Source organism: Chiloscyllium punctatum, chromosome 10 (genome assembly GCF_047496795.1).
Source record: "Chiloscyllium punctatum isolate Juve2018m chromosome 10, sChiPun1.3, whole genome shotgun sequence".
Classification (NCBI taxonomy): Eukaryota; Metazoa; Chordata; class Chondrichthyes; order Orectolobiformes; family Hemiscylliidae; genus Chiloscyllium; species Chiloscyllium punctatum.
In genome coordinates, this window is record NC_092748.1 from 66,752,008 (window position 1) to 66,772,108 (window position 20,101).

Consider the following 20,101-nt stretch of genomic DNA (forward strand, 5'->3'; position numbering starts at 1 on the left):
GATGAGATTTTAGGAGGCATTGTTAGTAAGTTTGTGGATGACATCAAAATTGTTGGCAAAAGTGAGAACTGCAGATGCTGGAAACCAGAGTTTAGATCAGAGTGGTGCTGGAAAAGCACAGCAGGTCAGGCAGCATCCAAGGAGCAGGAAAATCAATGTTTCAGGCAAAAGCCCTTCATCAGGAATGGAAGCTGGGAGCCTCCAGGGTGGAGAGATAAATGGGGGGTGTGGGGCTGGGGAGAAGGTAGCAAAGACTACAATAGGTGAATGGGGGTGGGGATGGAGGTGATAGGTCAGAGAGGAGGTTGGGGGAAGATAGCAAAGAGTACAATAGGTGAATGAGGGTCGGGATGGAGGTGATAGGTCAGAGGGGAGGGTGGAGTGGATAGGTGGGAAAGGAGATTGGCCGGTAGGACAGGTCATGAGGACAGTGCTAAGCTGGAAGGTTAGAACTAGGGTAAGGTGGTGGGAAGAGAAATGGGGAAACTGGTGAAGTCCACTTGTTGGTACAGTAGCTCGAGAAGAAGGTTATCTAAGATTACAAATGGCTGAACTGTGTGAATGGGCTAAGGAGTGGCAGATGGAGTTTAATTTGGATAAATGCAAGGTTCATTTTGGTAAATTAACAAATGCAGGACTTATACAGTCAATGGATGGGCTCTGGGATGTGTTTTTGAACAGAGAAACCCAGGGGTTCAGGTATGTAGTTCTTTGAAAGTTGCTTCACAGGTAGACAGGGTAGTTAAAAAAGGTATTTAGCACACTTGGTTTCGCTGCTCAAATCATTAAATATAGGAAGTGTACATCATGTTGAGGTTGTTCAGGGTGTTGGTAAGGCAACTTTTGAAGTACTGTGTACATTTCAGGTTGCCTTGCTACAGGAAGAGTATTATTAAATAGGACAGGGTTCAGAAAAGATTTACCAGTGGGACTGGAGTGTTTAAGTTTTAAAGAGACACTGGGTAGTCTGAGACTTTTTTTCACTGAAACATAGGAGTTTCAGGGGTGACATTATAGAGGTTTATAAAGCCATGAGGGGCATAGATAAGATGAATAGCAAAGGTATTTTCCCTAAGGGTGGGGGAGTTCAAGACTAGAAGGAATACTATTTAGGTGAGCGGAGAAAGATTTAAAAGGGACCTGAGGGACAGAGTTTTCACATGGAGGGTTGTTCATGTCCGAGGAAGTGGTAGGTGCAGATACAGTTACAACATTTAAAAGGCATTTGGACAGGTACATGTACAGAAAGGTTTAAAGGGACATGGGCTAAAAGGAGGCAAGTGGGACTAATTTAGTTTGGTAAACCTGGTCAGTGTGGTCAAGTTGGACCAAAGGGTCTGTTTCCATGTTGTATGACTCTGTGACTCTATGATAACTTTACCTTCACCTAGACTATTCCAATCACAATCCATCATTGTTCTTAAAATGTTTCGAACAAAGAACCTGAATGGATTTCACTGCGACAATAATTTATTCTAAGTTTTGTGCATGTTGTGGAGGAAGCAATATAATTGCCGATGCTCTACCTAGATATTGAAAAGAATTATAAGGGAGGGGTTTGTGAACTGAGCTATGATAACTCATAGTTTTGGCATTTCCTCATTCCTAACCATTACCTTTAGTTGGCATTATTTTCAGTTAAGCCTCTGAGTGTTGCCAAAGATGGTAGGGCAGACTATTTGCATAGAATTTAAATATATGAAAAGTTGTGTATGTCACCTGTGACTTGGCTGACCATATGTACAGCACCTATCACCAGCTGCAAACACTTGAAGTTCAAGATTCTATTCTTAAGCTGGAGTCACTGTGACACATCTGTGAGGATGATACCTATGTTGGTAGCCTGTCCAGAGAGCTTGTCATACTGCAGGCTGGGAGTATGAAATCTGCAATAGAATGAGTTACCATCAGAGAGTCAAAGAAAATGAGGCAAATAGTTTAAGAGTCTCCAGAGGTCCCACAAAACAGTTTTTGACTTTGGTCATTGGTGAGGGTGTTGATTTATGAGAGTGCAGTCAAAATCAGGTTTGTGGCACCACTGGTGGCTCAGTTGTAGAGGAGAGGAGGAAGAGGAGGGGAAGAATAGAGGGAAGCGGGATTCATTTACTAGGGAGAACAGATATTTCTGTGGCTGCAAACATGATTTCAGGATAGTATGTTGCCTGCTGGGTGACAGGCTCAACAACGTCATGGAGCAATTGAATGAAGTTCTTCTGAGGTAGGGTGATCACACCAGATGTAAAGAAACGGGTAGAGGCATTCTTTACTCAAACATTGGATCACGTTTAGCCATTTATATCATGCTTTAGAATGAAACAAATCTTCAGATGGCATTAAACAGACATCTGGAATGTGGAATGTACTTTGATAGTGGAAGCTGTGGAATTTGTGTGTGGAAATTGAGTTGCATTATTGAAATCAGTTTGTTGATGAAAAATAATTATATTGTTGGAGCCCAATTAAACGTTTATGTATACATGTTATTTTTGGGTCTGTATTTTAAAACTATCTCAGGTTTGCTGAAAACCGACATGTGCAAGTGTTGTTTTGTTAAGGCAAGTTTAATTCCATGTTTGTTTCCATGAATTAGTAATGCCATCAGTTTTGCATTTGGCTCCTGCTTGGACTGATTTTAGTCTCATGTCAGTAAGACAGTCTAAGCTGATTCTATATATTGGAAAAAACTGCATTTGAAAAAGCAAGTACATGTTCACCACATCCTGTTTTTAATCAAGTTCACAAACCACAGCCTGATAGAGTGTTAGGTATGACGATTCTGACTTCAAACATGACCCCATTAATGAAGTTTAAAAATATTACTGCAAATGCTAAAAATCTTAAACAATTTTAAACTTAAAAATACTGGAAACACTTTGAAAGGCAGACAACATCTGTGAAAAGATTTCATGAAAATTTCATGAAAATTACTTGCAGCAAAATCTTTTTGTCAGAAATTCATCAATCAGAAGCATTCGGCTGGATTACCAAACCTCTAAGTGTGGGATATAGAAACACCGAAACTGGGAGCAGAAGTTTCCGCCCTCTCAGCCTGCTCTGCCATTCAATATGATCATAGCCGATCGTCTAACTCAACTCCATATTTCAGATTTCCCTCCATACCCTTTGACACCTTTAATACCTAAAAGTTTATCAGTCTTTTTTTTAAATATACTCAAGTCACGTTACCTTCGCAGCCTTCTGTGGTAAAAAAATAAGCTGACCATTTTCTGACTGAAAACACGTTGTCTCATCTCAGGATATGGAGTAGGCTATATAAAACTGAGACTGTGACTTCTTGTTCTAGATTTTGCAACAGGGGAAGTATCCTCCCTGCATCTAATCTATTTGGAGTCGAGAGTATGGTGCTGGAAAAGCACAGCAGGTCAGGCAGCATCCAAGTAGCAGAAGAATTGATGTTTCGAGCATAAGGCCTTCATGAGGAATGAGGCTTGTGGGCCGGGGGACTGAGAGGTAAATGGGAGGGGGGATGGGGCTTGGGAGAAGGTAGCTGAGAATGCAATAGTTAGATGAAGGTGGGGAGAAGGTGATAGGTCAGAGGAGGGTGGAGTGGATAGATGGGAAAGATGATGGACAGGTCAAGAGGGCAGTGCCGAGTTGGAGGGTTGGACACTGCAAGTTTCTGGGCTTGGAAGACGCTGTCTAAGATCTTGATGAATTTCTACAGTGCCTCTTGTGCATAATACACACTACAGTTACTGAGCGTTGGTGGTGGGAGGTGTGGATGTTTGTCAATGTGGTGCTAATCAAGTGGGTTAGATTGTCTAGAAGGTGTCAGCTTCTTGAGTGTTTTTTAAGTTGCACACTTCCAGACAAATGGGGAGCATTCCATCACACTGCCTTAGATAGTGGACAGTCTTTGGGGAGTTTGAAGGTGAATTACTCACGCCATATTCCCAGCCTCAGACCTGATTCTGTAGAGATTGAGTTTATGTGCCAGGTCCAGTTGAGCTTCTAGTCAATGATAAACCCAAGGATGTTGATAGTGGGTATTCACTGATAGTAATTGTCTCTTATTGGAGATGGTCATTGTCTCGAATTTGTGTGGTACAGAGGTTATTTGCCACTTGTCAGCCCAAGCCTGGATATTGTTCAAATCTTGTTGCATTTGAACATGGATTGCTTCAGTATCTGAGAAGTCACGAATAGTGCTGAACATTATGCAGCCATAGGTGAACATCCTCACCTCTGACCTTATGATGGAGGGAAATTCATTGATGAAGCAGCTGAACATGGTTGGGCCTAGAACACAACCGTGAGGAACTCCTGCGGAGATGATCTGGAGCTGAGATGGCTGACTTCCAACAATCATGATCATCTTCCTATGTGCCAGTTAAGATTTCAACCAACAGAGTTTCCCCCCGATACACATTAAACCCAGTTGGCTAGGGCTTCTTGACGCCTTTCTAAGTCAAATGCAGCCTTGATGTGAAGGGCTGTCACTCTCACCTCACCTCTGGAATTCAGCTGTTTTGTCCATGTTTGAACCAAGGCTGTAATGAGGTCAGGAGCTGAGTGGCCCTGGCAGAACACAAATTGGGCAGTACTGAGCAGGTGATTGCTGAGCAGGTGCTGCTTGATAGCACTGTTGATGACACCTTCTGGAGCTCAGATCTTCAGTAATATTATCAGAATTTTGTCAGGCCCATAACCTTTGCAGTATCCAATGCCTCCTCTTGACAGCACATGGAGTGTATTGAATTAACTGAAGACTGGTAGCTGTAATGTTGGGGAAGAGACTGAGATGGATCACTCAGCAATTTATCAATGTATATATGTGGCACTAGGTCATGCAGACATCTTTTTCTCTCCTCTTTTAACATCCCTAATGTTATCTCTCTCTGTACATAATGGTGTAACTTTCAATGAGGTGTCCAGCAATAGCTGTGTCAGGGAGTGCAAAACATTGAGGCTCAGTGCTATAAATGGCCAGGGGGTAAGTAGGCAGACTGCATGTTACACTGGCTTCCCTTTAAAAGCCTTATGACGGACAGTTGCTGTAGCCTCTTCAGTCACATGTTGAGACACTTACGCTGCCCAACATGAGTGTGGTCTGCAGCCATTTTCTTCCCCATCATGCACTGGCTGGAAACAATGAGTAGTCTTTGGCCGAACGCTTCCAACCTCAGCCTGATCATGCCAGTGAGTCCCCAACCATCCACATATCCATCCTAGTTGCCCATCCTGTAAACCCCAGAGGCTTCACACTTCCCCAAGTCTCCACCCAACCCATTTACATATGCTCACACTTGCCTGCCTTTCAACCCAGCCCTAAGCATAGGAGGAGGCCAACCCCACATGGTCACACTCAAAACCCCTTTGAATGCAGCATCCTCCTTACCACAGACAACCACTTCCTGGTTTACTCTCTGCTTTGCTATGCTTTCATCCCTTGTAGATCCTACTGTCCCCAATTCATAACTGAATTCTGCCTTTCCCTAGAACCTGAAGTTCCATTGCCAAAGAACAACCTGCCAAAGCTCATGCCCACAGCAATGGCTGCCTTTTCATTCTTACTCCATCCCAGTCTTTCCTCTTACTTTCTATGAATGGACTGAACAGATTAACTGTGGTCCACCCCCAATCCTTGACTGAACAGCCCTGGACAAAATGAGCCCAAAACTCTGACTGGTATTTGTACATGTCACCAACCATGACAGACTTTTCCCACAACCCCAGACTGGCTGCTATGATATCAAAGCACTGCCTATGACCCACTCCCTGGACTGCAATGGCAAATATCCTCTGACAGAGATCACACGACTAGATTCTTGACCATGGCCCATCCCTGTGATTGGTAGGAGAAGCTGCCCTTTACTCATTGTGTCAAGACCCCGAGCTTCCATTGATTCCAGTGAGGATCACTCCCCTAACTTCCCTAAGACTTTGACACATGCTTGCTTGCTGTGAACAGCACACCTACTGCATTATGTTGGTACATGGAACAGGTGAGAGTTTGGCGTAGCATATAGCAAGATGTCTGTCTCCTTGACGGAGGACAGTTGAGGAAGAGGCAAGCTGCCTGGTAATGTGACTGCTAATTGGCTCAGCAAAGCAAGGATGGTGATAGCATGCCAGTCGGCTCTAAGAGTGCAAGGCAGCAGCCCTGAGATGGAGTCTAGTCCAGTTCATGAGTTCAGTTCCTGTCCCTGTGCATCATTTCAATGCTAGTTGCCAATGTGCCCTGCTATGCCAGTCTGTGCTTCTTGTGCATCAGTGAGGTGCCAGGCTGGTTATGAGGGGCTGTCAGATGCTCCATGCTAATGTCCCTAATTAAAGAATGTACTTTGCCTTCCCAGCTGGAGCTACCCTGCTGACAGTATTTCCGTCTTGCTTCACTATTCTGCATAGGCACAAAGTCAAGCTGCTTATCATAGTTGTCAGCATTCCTCAGAGAAATCAAAGGAGACAGCCTTCAGTCAGGGGTCTAGTGCAGTATGTCAAGGGCAGCCTCCAATATCAGTCCAGAGTGTTGGGTAGAGTCATCAGCTGTTCAGTTGTGGTCAGTCTCTGTCCCATGATATCGCTGCAGGTCAGATAGATTCAATCATCTCCAGCTACCTTATCAATGGCCTTGTTTCATCACAATGGCAGAGCTGAAATGTTCACTGAGGACTTCACAGTCTTTAGTTCCATTTGCAACCTGCTAAAATAATGATACACTCTGTCCTTCTGTGTAAAGCTTAGTCAGGAGTTAAACTTGGGCGAATATGGAGAAAATAACAAATACTTCACACAAACAATAACCATCGCCAACAAGAATTCAACCTCCCCTCATCAGCATCCAAGAGCATTGCTATTGTTGAATATGCCATCATCAAGATATTGGGCTCACCATTATTATGAATCTTAATTGGAAGAACCCAGAAATAATTTTGACGACATAAGCAGGTCAAATGTTTGGTATTCTGCAGTCACTGGCTCACATTCTGACTCCACAGAATCATTCCATAACTTACAATATATAAGTCAGGATGATGAAACACCCATTTGTCAGGATAGGTGCAGCTCATACTCATGAAGTCTGCCACCATCTAGCAGAAATTAGATTTCTTTATTAGCACAAACGCCTTAAATATTCAATGCCTTCAGCATTGGTGCAGCAAGTACATTCCTCATCTGTCAAAGCTCTGTTAAAGCACCTTCTGTACTCCCATCATCCATCAACCCAAATAACAATGCCAGCAGTTGTAGGGAAAACTACTCCAAATATTTCCCTCCAAGCCACACACCACCCTGACTTCAAGCAGATTTCACATTCCTTCAATGTTGCTAGATCAAAACTATGGAATTTATTTCCTTCATCACACAGACTCCATAAGTCTAGAAGGTGCCTCTCTGGGGCAACTAGAAATGGATAATAAACATTAGCCTTATAATCAATGCCCACATCTGGATCCCATCTCCCAATGACCACCATTCATAACCAACCCCATTCCTGCATTACACCTACCTGGTTTGGTACATTGAATATTTTTATACATTTGTATTTAATTTGGTAGTTCTCTCTATCCTATCATTTGAGTTTTAATGATCATAAGTCTGGTCAGTAAATCTAAGCAATAAGTGCAAACTATAAACTTCAGTAGAGATAGGTGATTCATGCAGTGCCCACAATGTTAACTCTAGGTTATTTTACTGTGCCTTTTGGCCTATGCCAAAAAAAAGCACGTGTCACTGTATAAAATACATTGTTTGCCCAAATATTTGTTTCCCGTCTGACATGCAACCAATGTATTACCTGGCTAGCTTAGAACAAGGAACCTATGGAAAAATAAATTAAAGCTACAAGCCACTTAGCAAACCTATGCTTACTAATATACATGGAGTTCCCAGCCTCAAAGCAGATACCTTCCAACCCTATTCTCCGCGCCCCAAAACTAATATCCAAACCAAAATGTGACCAAGTTTGTGTTTTGAATTATTACTTAGAAATGTATGGTTTTTCTGTATCTGAAATTTCTGTAAGCCGGGTGACTTATTTTAACAGTTTGTGAGGGATACTTCAGCAGCCTAGTAAGTTCTTATTTACTTGAGAATTTTGCAGACTAGTAAGGTACACAGCTCAAGGTTTCTGTTAGAAATTAATCGATGAAGACTTTTTTTTGAAGTCTAATGCAAACATCCATAGCTTAAGGGGAAAGATTTTTGTATCAGTTTACTTTGCTTTGGTCAGTTTTATGAAGTTCTTCCATGGAGATGCATGTATAGAGCTATGTTCCTGAGAAGAGAGGAGTTAGTGATAGTCCCAGGTCAATGATTGGTTAAACCCTGAAGAGGATTTGAAGCTGAGTACATTTAAGATCAGAGGTTTGGTTGATCTATGAAAAAGCTATCAGTAGTTCCATTCTAGGGTAAGGTTACAGTGACCTTAAACCTATTGAGGTGTTAGTGAAATGAATTCTGGTGTGAGTACCATACAAGAGTTGCTGTTGCATACTGTACAAGGGATTTTTTTTAAATGTTGTAAAGGAGTGTTTTGGGATTAAAGAGAATGTGTTTTACCATGTAGTTAAAACTCTGGTTTATTCTATTTTATCTTGATTTATTTTGCTTAATAAACGTCTGTTTTATTGTTAAAACAAAATTTGCAACATTGCATGCTTCTGTATAAGTGAGACACCACCTTGCTAAAATAAAACCAAAACAAAATATGATATATCAAGCCAGATCTCAGTTTGGGATCAGACTTGACCAATAATAAGATCAATCTGGATCATGCATGTTTTTCATCAGTTCACATCTGGTGATTCCTATTCTTAGATCAGTTAGGCAACTAACTTGAAGTACAATTGTAACAGATTACACTTTGGCTTTTCAATTAAATGTTAAGAAAAATATACTTTTATCAACAGTACCAGGCTTATTATAATCAAAGTTCCAGATGGATATTCAAACAAATAACTTTCCATTTGTTCACACAATCATAACAATCATCATATCTATCCAATATACACACTGATTGTCACGGTTAATTTTGTACAGAAATTATTACATAAAAATTAACTTTCAGACTGTGTTCTTTTTGATTTTCTATACTTCTCACAGTATCTGAATGCATAATTAAACCAAATAATCTCACAATTACATTTAATAGTGAACTTATGAAGAACAATAGAGGTTCTTTTTCCCCATTTAAACTATAAACTGCTCTTCCCATCACATGAAGCAGTAACTTTTAGATGGTGAATAATATCAGTCAGACAGCAACTATTTTGCAGAAACAATATGCGTGATTATTGTCATTGAGGATTGCTACAAACCAACAACTTATCTAGTCTGCATTTCAGCCAATATCCAGATTTCACCTCCGAGTCTGGATACTGTTCTTCTGAAGGACATCCAGGCAAAAAAACAAATTTCTTACGGAATTTATACATTACATAATTTCCCAGAGTTGCATTAATGTACAACCAGATGTTACAGTGCATTCAACAATCACAATCTAAATGCATGTAAATCATATAAAAATCAACATTAAGTTTTTCTAAGGTAACGGAACCAATTAAATAAACCTAAAGCGACTGTTGGTTGACATATAGTTTTAAAAGGTAATCATCAAACTGTCAGTAAATTGCAAAACATTTTCCATTCTTTCAACTAATTTGGTTGTTCTCTCCAGCCCAACACTTAAGTTTACTTTGAAAACACATAAATCTACACTATGTGCAAAAGGTGCTAATTCTCTGAAGTTTCATTCTGGAGAATAAGTGATTCAAGTTGTGCTTGTCATGTTGAACAAGGCTCTTTCGTTATCACTTGTCCTGTGCTACAAATAAAACTAATCCCCTACAGCCATTGCACAATATAACATGAGCATATACAAATGCAAGAAATCATTAATGTACTGTTGGTAACAAGCTAAATGGCCTCAATAACACATTTGAACCTATTGTTGCTTCAGACACTTTTTTTTCCATCTACATTGATGGTTTCAAAATGACTCCACTGGCCTTTTGTAACATCAGGTTTCTGTTTTTTTTCCAAAAGAGCCATTCCTTTCTCAAATAGGAAACCAACAATTGCTATTTAATATTACAATGCTGATGATATTAATGTTACCTTTGAATAAGGACTTCTCTGTTAAGTGGAAAATTCATTACAATGGCTCATAGATCAGTATGCATTGTAATATGTACATTTTCCAATTGCCAATCTCCCCACATAATCTAAGATGTTAACAAAGTAAAGAATCTTTGTTCTAGTAACTAGAAGAGCCTAGTAAATCCTGCTAGCCAGCCATTTGGAACACTTTTTTAGAAGAAGAAACATAGTCATTAACAATTATGCAAAGAATTTATTTTTGTTCGCACTTCACAATAATAAAACTGGGAAAATATCCTGAACTCAACTGAGGGTATGTTTGGATATGCACAGAGCCAGAGGGTGCATGCTCCTTTCCAATTATTTTGTTAACTCATTTTATTTCATTTTAAAACTGGAGATTACTTATTTTTGAATGTTGTATATAATCTTATTTGAAAATAATCAAAAATATGCATACTATCCCATTTTAAAAGTTCATTAAGTCGACATACCTGAATGCAACTTGAAATGAATGGCTTCATGCATCCTCATTTCCAAATTCCTATTTCTAAACCTTCTACTGACATGAAACACATCAAACATTTTGCCATCTTAAAACTATCTTAGAATTACTTGCAGAGGGAAGGAAACAAGTGAAACATTGAAAAAATTAAATTAACAATAAATGATCTCCAAAGAAGACTGTATCCATTCAACTATAAAAGTTACTTGTAGTTAATGAAGATCAAACTGAGAAAATAAATGCACAAATTGGCCTCATATTTCCTCAAGTGTTCTTCCATACACGTGCAGCAATTGCTGTTGAAAAAGCACTGGAAAACAAATGACTTGATTGTGCCATTTTCCTGTCTATTTTCAGATTCTGTTTGGCCTGGTAAGAGGCGAAAACTATCTCATTGCTAGAGCTTGAGGCATCAGAGGGGTGGCCGTGGGTGGCAATTCACTTTTCTGTTGTTTCACTTTCTTGAATCAGCCAGTTTAGGAATGCAAGTCAATTGGGACGGCATGCACAACCGTGTGAATGGAAGGAACTGGAGGGAAGCCTGGATACCGAGAAGTATTATAAATAATTTATGAATATAGATGGACCGCCATTGCTGAAGAGGTCAGGGAAACATGGAGGCTTGAGAAGGTGGCTTTGGAACACCACTATCCCCCCCATTAATAAACTGGCACTTGGATTTTCATCGAGAAGGAGCATGTGCTTGCAATAAATATTGCCCACTTGTGGTTCAAGCACCTACTAGTTCCAGGCAAATTTGATGCATTCAATTAACTCTGCAAGCTCGAGAGGGTTAGTGTTTACAGCACCATAACATTTAATTGAATTTGCTCTTTGAAAACCATAACTAGATTGCTTCCTTTTGGAAATAGGTTAAAGGGATTGAAGTAAATCCATATTTAGTTGGTGTCTGATGAGGAAAGTTTGTGAATTGTTGGCTAATTCTAAATTTTCAATTCTAGAGTTGATTTATTTATTATATTTTTGTAATCAATTGTTCAGAGATTTATTAAACACTTTTGGAGCAGGTGGGACTTGAACCTAGCCCTCCCAGTCCAGGGGTAAGGATATTAGTAGGGACACAGTTCTAAGGGTCACTAGACCTGAAAAGTTAACTCTGATTTCTCCGCATTGATGCTGCCAAACCTGCTGAGCTTTTCCAGCAACTTCGGTTTTTGTAGGGACACTGTCATTGTACCATAAGTGGGCCCTTTTTATATGTACTTTAGGAAGATTGAGACGTGACTGTAGTTTTCAAAACTCTAAGCAATCAGGTTGCAGGAGTGCACTTCATAAGATCACATTAGAACAATCAACTAATTCTTGGATCATGGCTTTTAAAATCACAGCCTTATAAAAGCAACTGTTAATATGAAATAATGTGAACATATTGCTCAATGAAAGACACCTCCAATACTTGAACCTGATTATAGGAATAAAATTGATTATATAAAAATGTACAGTAAAATTAACTTTTGATTAAAGCTATACAATTTCTCTAAAAAGGTTTTACTATATTATCACACAGATCCAGCCTGCAATCAAGAGTTTTTGAAACAGTGTAATGCCACAGTTTTTTTGTTGCTTCTTAATGCTATCATGAATCTAGCAGTATCATATTGTATTAAAAAATTGCGATAAAATTCTAAAAATGACTCTCATCCTCTTCAACTGATCTATTTAGGCCTGGAATGAACTTCATGAGGCGTTTCCTAACACTTGATTTCCTGCACCTTCGAGAAACTGTCCCAAAGCCGCTGTTTAAGTCCCATGACGGTGATGTGTGTCCACTCCCATTACTGGACACACTAATGCTCCTGCTCCTACTCAGGTGAGTTTTTGGTGTTAATGTATCAGGTTCCCTGTGGAAGATACATTCTTCATCCATACTGCTCCGCCTACAGTGACTTCCTGAGTCATCAAACACACTGAGTTGGAAGTCACAATCCTCACTGTCAACAGTCATTAGGCTGAGTTGACTCTTGCAGCTGCTGTCACTGGAAAATCTCTCTTTGTTCCGTCTGGTTGATCCAAATAATGCATTATTGTTGTACAGAAAGGAATCTGTAGATTCTGTTGTGTTACCATTCCTCAAGAGTCCTAAAAATTGAAACAACATTGCTGTATATGTGGATATAAAGTAGTCTCATGCTCTTTGCAAGTCCACTATTGTTGTAATTCACAACATATTGAAAAATCAAATCATACTTTGAAATAAGTAATATACTTTATTCTACCATTCAAGTAGCTGATCAGTGAGTGCTAAATACTGTTACTTATTAGCAAGATTTGAATTAGAACAAGATTCAACACACAAGCTTGCGTTGGACAGCAGACAGGTTAAAGTTTAAAGTACTATTAAAGTTTGCAATTCTGAAGAGGAACCATACGTATAGCAAAACAAATTCAGCATAGCCACCACCAAAAAAAAATTGTTCAAAATAGCAAATTGAACAACTCATGAGGTTTCTGATATTGGACTTTTATTTAGATTTGAATGTCAGGGCTAACACAAAGGCCAGGGATTTTTACAAAACTTAGGGGTGGACTGATCTGTTGAGAGTTGTGGATGAAAAAGCTGGCACTATTACAATGGTGTCGTACCCAGCCACTAATGCACTACTGTCACCTCTACGAGGGGAGGTAGAGTCTGTATTTAGCTTGCTAGGTAAAACCTGGTAGATAGGTGTCCAAGAAAGGGGAGTACCCCTTCCCACAGCAGAGGCACCCTGTTTCCATTAGAAATACCTTCTCCACAAAGTCAGCCATTTTTTTCAATTCCTTAAGATTTCTGCCACCACTCAACCCTGGAAACTTATAGCTCCCCATCACCTTTGCTGAGATCTGTGAGCCTGGCCCCAGCAAGATCTAGAATTACATTGTACTCCAGTCCTCATCAGTACCTCCTCTTTAAGGCTACCTACAGCTTCAACTGGGGTTTCAGGTCGTGCTGCTGAGAGAAGAAAGCTGTTGGCCCTCTAATTCACTGGCAGCTCACAGGAGCTGGGCCTTTCTCAGAAGGAACCAGAAGTCTTTCATGATGCCAATTCAAGGCCTGAAGGTCATTAAATGACTGCATGGTGAGCCAGCCAAGGGGAGGGTTTTACTTCAAGAGGCAGTGATCCCACTCTCTGCACAACTTCAATGCTTAAAATGGATGATGTCAAACCCAACTACATCCAGCCAAATACAGATACACTGAATAAATCATGTAATGTATGCTTCCTGCTAGAAACTACATTTAACAATCTGCTGTTACAGTAAAGCCCACATGAGGCCTTTGTCCATGCACATCACCCTCAATGCGAATCAACAGAATACCTGATGGGAAACTCTCCTCAGAAAAGGTGAGACAGAGTATATCATTTTCCACCCAATACCATGAGTTTAAAACACAAATTTAAGATGGTAAAATGGATTTTCTTTTAAAAGTAGTCTTAGTTTGAATCCCAGATTGACAGCACCTTCCTATCTGCTGATTTTAGAGTCACAATGAGATACAATTATAAAGTCTTGTTTCAGATCCTGTACCTACAGCCCATATTGAATTATTCACAAGTTGGCAAGCATTCTTATCGAAACCATGGTTTGTTTGCGAAACAAAAAAAAATGTTATTGGTTCAAGAAGAATAATTTTCCTAGTTGCAAAGAGGGTACATTTCTTTAGAGGATAGAGGACATTTTACTCTACACCTCTGTAAGATAAATGTGTTCTGGCGGCTTTTAGCATTTATTAAGGTGGGATCATCCAAAGTTGTGAGTGATGAAATCCCTTAAATCTTGGTAAAATACAAATTCATTAAAATAGAAATGCAAAGAATTTTGAAGTAGCTTCTTCAATTTAAATTTGCCATAACATGAAAATGTTTAAAATTATATTTTAAATATTGTGCTAGGAGCAAAATGTTGACTGATGATAGTTTCCCAGTCAGAACTTACCATGAACTAGGCGTTGTTCCTGTAGCAAAATTGATCTGTACTCCACCCATTTCTCTTGAAGTGTTTTCTAGCACACACAGGAAGGCAGAGTGTTGATAAAGTATAAAAATGCAGATGCTATGTGCAGATGCTATGTGCAAATGCATCCTTTCTGCAATACATGCATTATAAAAATGCAGCATCACTTTTTCAGTAGATAGTTCTGGATATTTCAACAAATTAGCAATAACAAAGTATGATTATCTTTATTGACTATTTATTCAGTGTCATATGATTTTGTTGAATTAATGATAATAAAGTAATCTTCTAAATCTGTACAAATAAAATAATAAAAAGAGGAACTGAAACTTTGAAATCCCAAATTCTTCATTAAGTACATAAAGGTACATTTTGATTCAAATTCTAGGGGAAATAAGGAATGGATACCTTCACATTAAATTGTTCAGAGCACAAACTTAATAGCAATTCAAAAGTTAGGAAATTAGGAGTCTATAATAACTACAGTTGAGATAATTTATTTGAATCACATAGTAATTGAATTGATATGATTTGTCTATAAGTGAGAATTACAAACTGGAGTCTAGACAAAGCGATTCCTTGATCAGCTGCATACATGAATAATTATTTTAGTTATATTCAATGCAATTTCTCATTATGTGTTTTACAAGATAATTAATTCAGTTTCTATTTCCAGCTTGCAAGCCTGCTGTTGAATTAATTGTTTGTTCTTATTATTCCACAACTGAACTGAAATTTAAAAAAAACAGGAAGAATACCTTTAAAAAATGCAATCTTGTTTCAAGTTGATCTCTTCTAATAGAGTCCTTATGAACAGTCAACAGGCTGTAAAGTAGAGGTAAAGTTCAGGTATAGACAAAGAAAACATTGTTTGACACAGACTTGCACTAAAAAGATATCTGTTCCCACATAACTGTCATGTGGTGGCTGTGCATGTACTTTCTACAGGATGCACTGCAGCAATGCAACAGGTTTATTTCAAATTCACGTTTGGCTTGAAGCCAAACAAGAGGACAAATATCATACCACCCTAAAGTTCCATTCCAAGTGAATCATTCTTATATTAGGATTATGATAAATGACATTCATTGTTACTGCATAAAAATCCTAGAATTCCCTGTCTCACATCAGAATATGATGTTAACTGCCTTTGCCGAATAACTAGCAAGCATCAGCCTAATTCAAAAAACATCATTTTAGACAGAGAAAAGCAGGAGGATATCCCACAAATGATATTGCAATTCAGATACAAAATTATGGAAGAGTAATTTTTTTCTTCATCAAGTTATTTTTGTAATGACATATGAGCAAAGGATATCCAAATTTATTTTGGGAAGAAAAAGCAAAAAGTTGAACAAACTTTGGTCAACGAGGTGAGATTTGACAATTGTCTTCATGGAGGAGAGCGATACGAAGAGCTGAGGAAGTTTTTCCAAATGTTGTCATCTGCCTTTTCTTCCTTCCAGAAACATCTGTTCCTGATGTTAGTGATATGCACGTGGGCAGAGGAAGCACTGGCTCCAACTCACCAGTGCTCCTAAAGAGGCCAGTTCATCTTGTAAGGCTAGTTAAAAATCCATTTCTACAAACCTCCAGTTCAACTGAAGATAAACAGGGTTCACTTCAGGGCAAGTTAGCGAAACTGATAACATTTCAAAAAGGAAGTGCTTGGCAGAGGTTTAAGAACTTATCATTTTGAAGTTAAAGTTACAGCTACCCATCACAAGTCAGGAAAAGAGTCAAAATTAAGAACTTTGCCAGTTTAGGGAGTTGGCATCCCCACTAACATTGCTTTGGAATAATGGAAATGGTTGTTTGGACTCCAGCTAAGCTGCAGAAAGATGCAGACGGAAATGGATGCTGCACCCTTAAAAAAATTGATATCACTAAATAGGAGGATCAAAGACAACTAGCAGGCAGCTCAGTGATGGCTACTGTGGGTGTCTGAATGAGTCCCCTACTCCATTTCAGCTGCCTCTGTTCCTCAGACCATCGGCTTCAATGTGACATGAAGCCCTTCTGCAAATTACGCAAGAACTCACTCCACCAAAATTTGAACTTAGTTCAATTTTCCCCAGGAGGCAGTTTTCTAACACAATAACAGACCTGGCTCCTGCTTCCTAACTCAGTTGGAAAAAATTGGCTTGGCCAACTGAAGGGTAGTAGTGATTGGGCAAAGGGTGAGAAAGTGCACAATAGGTCAGAGTCAAAGGAACAGAGAAGTTTAGTTGGAATGGGATTGATGAAATTTCAGTGCCAGAAAGGTTGTTGCAAAGTAATTAAAATGTCATACTGCTAGAAAAAATATCAGTTAAATTTGAATGGACAATCACAGCTTTCTCTGGCATGTTGATTGGGTATCTAACAAGTATCACAAGTTTATACCCATCATGTGTTTTAATGCAGTTATTTTTTCACAAGGTATCAGTATTGCAAAGCTTCTGGAGGGACAGAGTGAATTGGACAAAAGCAATACCAATCGAGGTCATATAGTTGCTTTTATTTCAGAGAGATTTGTTTTAAACCCAAAATGTGTTTAAGGATGGCAATGCGGCTGAAGTGGTCCCATTTTCAAACTCTATAAGCTTTTATTACTACAAGTTTGAAGAAGTCAACATGAAGAGTGAAAATCCCATTTCAGCAAATACACCATTGAAGATCTTTCCAATTTAAATATATAAGACTGAAATGACTATTGCTAATGTGTGAATCTGTGGCAATAGGTTTTCCTTGTACTCAAAACACTTTTTTGTGGTGCTGTCCATGACAGTAACCAAATAAAAGGCTTTCTGTAATCACAATTACACCACTTTCAGAAACGCCACACCCTCTACAAGCTTTGATTTCCTGGTCAGGTTATGGAGTTGCCGGTGTTGGACTGGGGTGTACAAAGTTAAAAATCACACACCAGGTTATAGTCCAACAGTTTAATTGGAAGCACTACCTTTCGGAAGGCTGCTCCTTCATCAGGTGGTTGTGATGAAGGAGCAGCGCACCAAAAGCTAGTGCTTCCAGTTAAACCTGCTGGACTATAACCTGGTGTTGTGTGATTTTTAACTGGATTTCCTGGTGACTTCCTGGGCTCCAGAAAAAGCATTGTCACAATGTTTGCTTTATTGCACTGTTGCCAAAATTGAAACTGCTAGGAGCTACAGAAACAGAAGATTCCTCTGGGAATCTTAAATTCATACTAACCTTAATAAATTACCAGATGCCTTAATTAGATCAACAATTTCTTGGTGACTAAACCCTTCAGTATCGACTCCATTGATGTTAACTAGCATATCACCTATTAGACAGAAAAAGAATGAGTGATAGTCATACAGATAATGGAAGCTGTGTAATGAATTATATGTAATTAGTTCACATCCGTGAGAACATCAGAACTAAGGACCAAAAGAGGAAGTGGATAGTTACCAGCCTTCAGCCCTGCAAATTGAGAAGGACTGTTGTCATACACCTTGCAGACGTACGTGCACATCTGTAATGTATTAGCATTTTGCTGATCCATTCCAACAGTCTACAAGTGAACAACCAAAATGACCTGTTAATTATTTCAGAAACTAACTGTAAAATCAGCATTTAAGTTTTATCTTGTAATTACTTAAAGTAATAGGAGTTTCTCACCTGAATCTCAAATCCAAAAGTTTCATTATCTTGCTTATTTAAAACAACCATTTTTCTGTTTGGAAAGCAAAGAAATAGTTTTTTTTAATAGAATCCAATAGAACAAATAAGAACAAATCCAATCCCTTGAAACTTACAACCACGCTGTCACTTGAAAAACAATGGTACATGCAGCTAACTGCCACAGCTTTACATCTGCACTTTTAATCAGGATCATATGAACTTTTTCTTCAACACCACAACAGGTTTAGACCCCAAGAAACACATTATCTCTTGATACTAAAAAGTATCACTAAACAAAAAGTAAATCTTACTTTCGAAAATCTGAAGTGTCCGCCAAGGAGTTTGATCTAGCCAATGAAAGCTGCAAAAGAAAGAATCAAAATTCATGTTGTCATCAAGAACTTTTGTCAGGATACCGAACCACATCCATTAACCTACCTGTGAGCAATATTAGTCTGACTAAAACCCTCTCCATTTTTGTGTCCTGTACTACTTATATACATCAATTAAAGTTTCTCCAGGTTTTGCTAAGCGCTTAATAAAATAATTGAAAAATAAACATACCCTGTACCCAAACATTGCCCAATTTAATAATTTATTTTGCACTTCAATTGCTTTGCAATTTTTGCTTATTTTGTTTTAGTTTACATTCCTGTGTCGAACACGCAAGAAAAATATTACGCATTGTGAAGCAAAAATTACAATCTGAACGGGAAAATATTAGGAGCAAAATATTGTTACACTACTGGTTTATGGAGAATCATTGTAGCATCTCTATATTTTATCTGCTTGTTAAAGCTGGGCAAGAATTGTTTCGAGGGCGTTTGCTTTACCTGTCTTCGCCCCCGGGGCAATGTACCCAGCGTGTTGGCGAGAATCTGAAGATGCTTGTTATCATTTTCAGCAGTGAAGCTCCGGTTGGCGATCTCAGAATAAGGGCCGTAGCTCGCTGATGAAGAATTCGCTGCCATGTAATTCGCGTTGACGTTCATTTGAAGGACACTTTGAAAAGTCATGACTGCGAATCAACCAGTCTGATCACTGTAAAGTAACGTCCATGGAGTCGAGCAAAGCTAGATCGAGCTTACCTCAAGGCGTTTACAGAAGTTGAACAGACGGAAATTCAGATCATGTGATTTGGTTTGTGGGCAGTTAGCATTTTGCATCAATCAGGTAGGTTTTCGGAAGTTGCTGGTTGAAGAGTTGGAGGTGAAGTGTTGCCTAGCCTAAACTTTTACAATCCGACCCCAGTTACAGTTTCCAAAACAAAGTAATAAATTAAAATTTAAAAAGACTGACCAGAGAAGATGGACAGTGCGCATTTTCTGGTTTCATATATATTTTCTTCAAACTTTAAATAATTCCAATAAAAAAGCATATCGATTTTGATCCTGTTTAAATAAGCTCAGTTACATTCTAACATGCCGAGCAAAGGAGGGCAATGCCAGGTAGATAAAATATAGTGAGTTAACATGAGATTCTGAACCTGAGAACCAATGTGATTTCTGACCCAGTGCTGTGAGAGCAGACAAGAATCTCTAAAGAGTGGCAACAGGCCAATTTGCATGCTTTAGCATCTTATTATTACCAATTCTTATTACTTTTGTTTTCCATTTTACTATTTTCCCAGGTGGTGGAGAGAAACGAAGCAGTAACAACTCCTGACATGAAATTTTGAGTAGGTAGCTGGCTACTGCAGTGTGCTGCTTGCCCCTTTAACCGCCATCTTGTTCAGCAGTTCTTAACATCTCAAGGTACACTCCAGGGACAGTAATCATCTGCATCCTTCATCCATGGAGGTTGGTATTGGGCATGCATCAGCCTCACCAATTCAACAGCTTCATGTGGTCAGGAAGGAGAGATCACATGCAGAGTGAAAGGTAGCCAGTGTGAGGTAATAATTTGGAGACTTTGGCAGAGGTGTGGGAATTTGATGCAGAGGGGAAG

General features: G+C 39.1%; 1 protein-coding gene across 1 annotated transcript; it reads right to left on the minus strand.

Moving 5' to 3' along the window:
- Window positions 1–10,300: 10,300 nt before the first annotated feature.
- Window positions 10,301–19,200, minus strand: LOC140482246 (cytohesin-interacting protein-like). The gene is made up of 8 exons (XM_072579381.1): window positions 18,988–19,200; window positions 18,466–18,515; window positions 18,152–18,206; window positions 17,942–18,044; window positions 17,720–17,813; window positions 15,283–15,349; window positions 14,507–14,573; window positions 10,301–12,667 (listed from the first exon to the last, which is right to left on the minus strand). Exons 1-8 carry the CDS (start codon window positions 19,168–19,170, stop codon window positions 12,213–12,215), a joined length of 1,074 nt encoding a protein of 357 aa, XP_072435482.1. The 5' UTR covers window positions 19,171–19,200; the 3' UTR covers window positions 10,301–12,212.
- Between the last annotated feature and the right edge of the window lie 901 nt (window positions 19,201–20,101).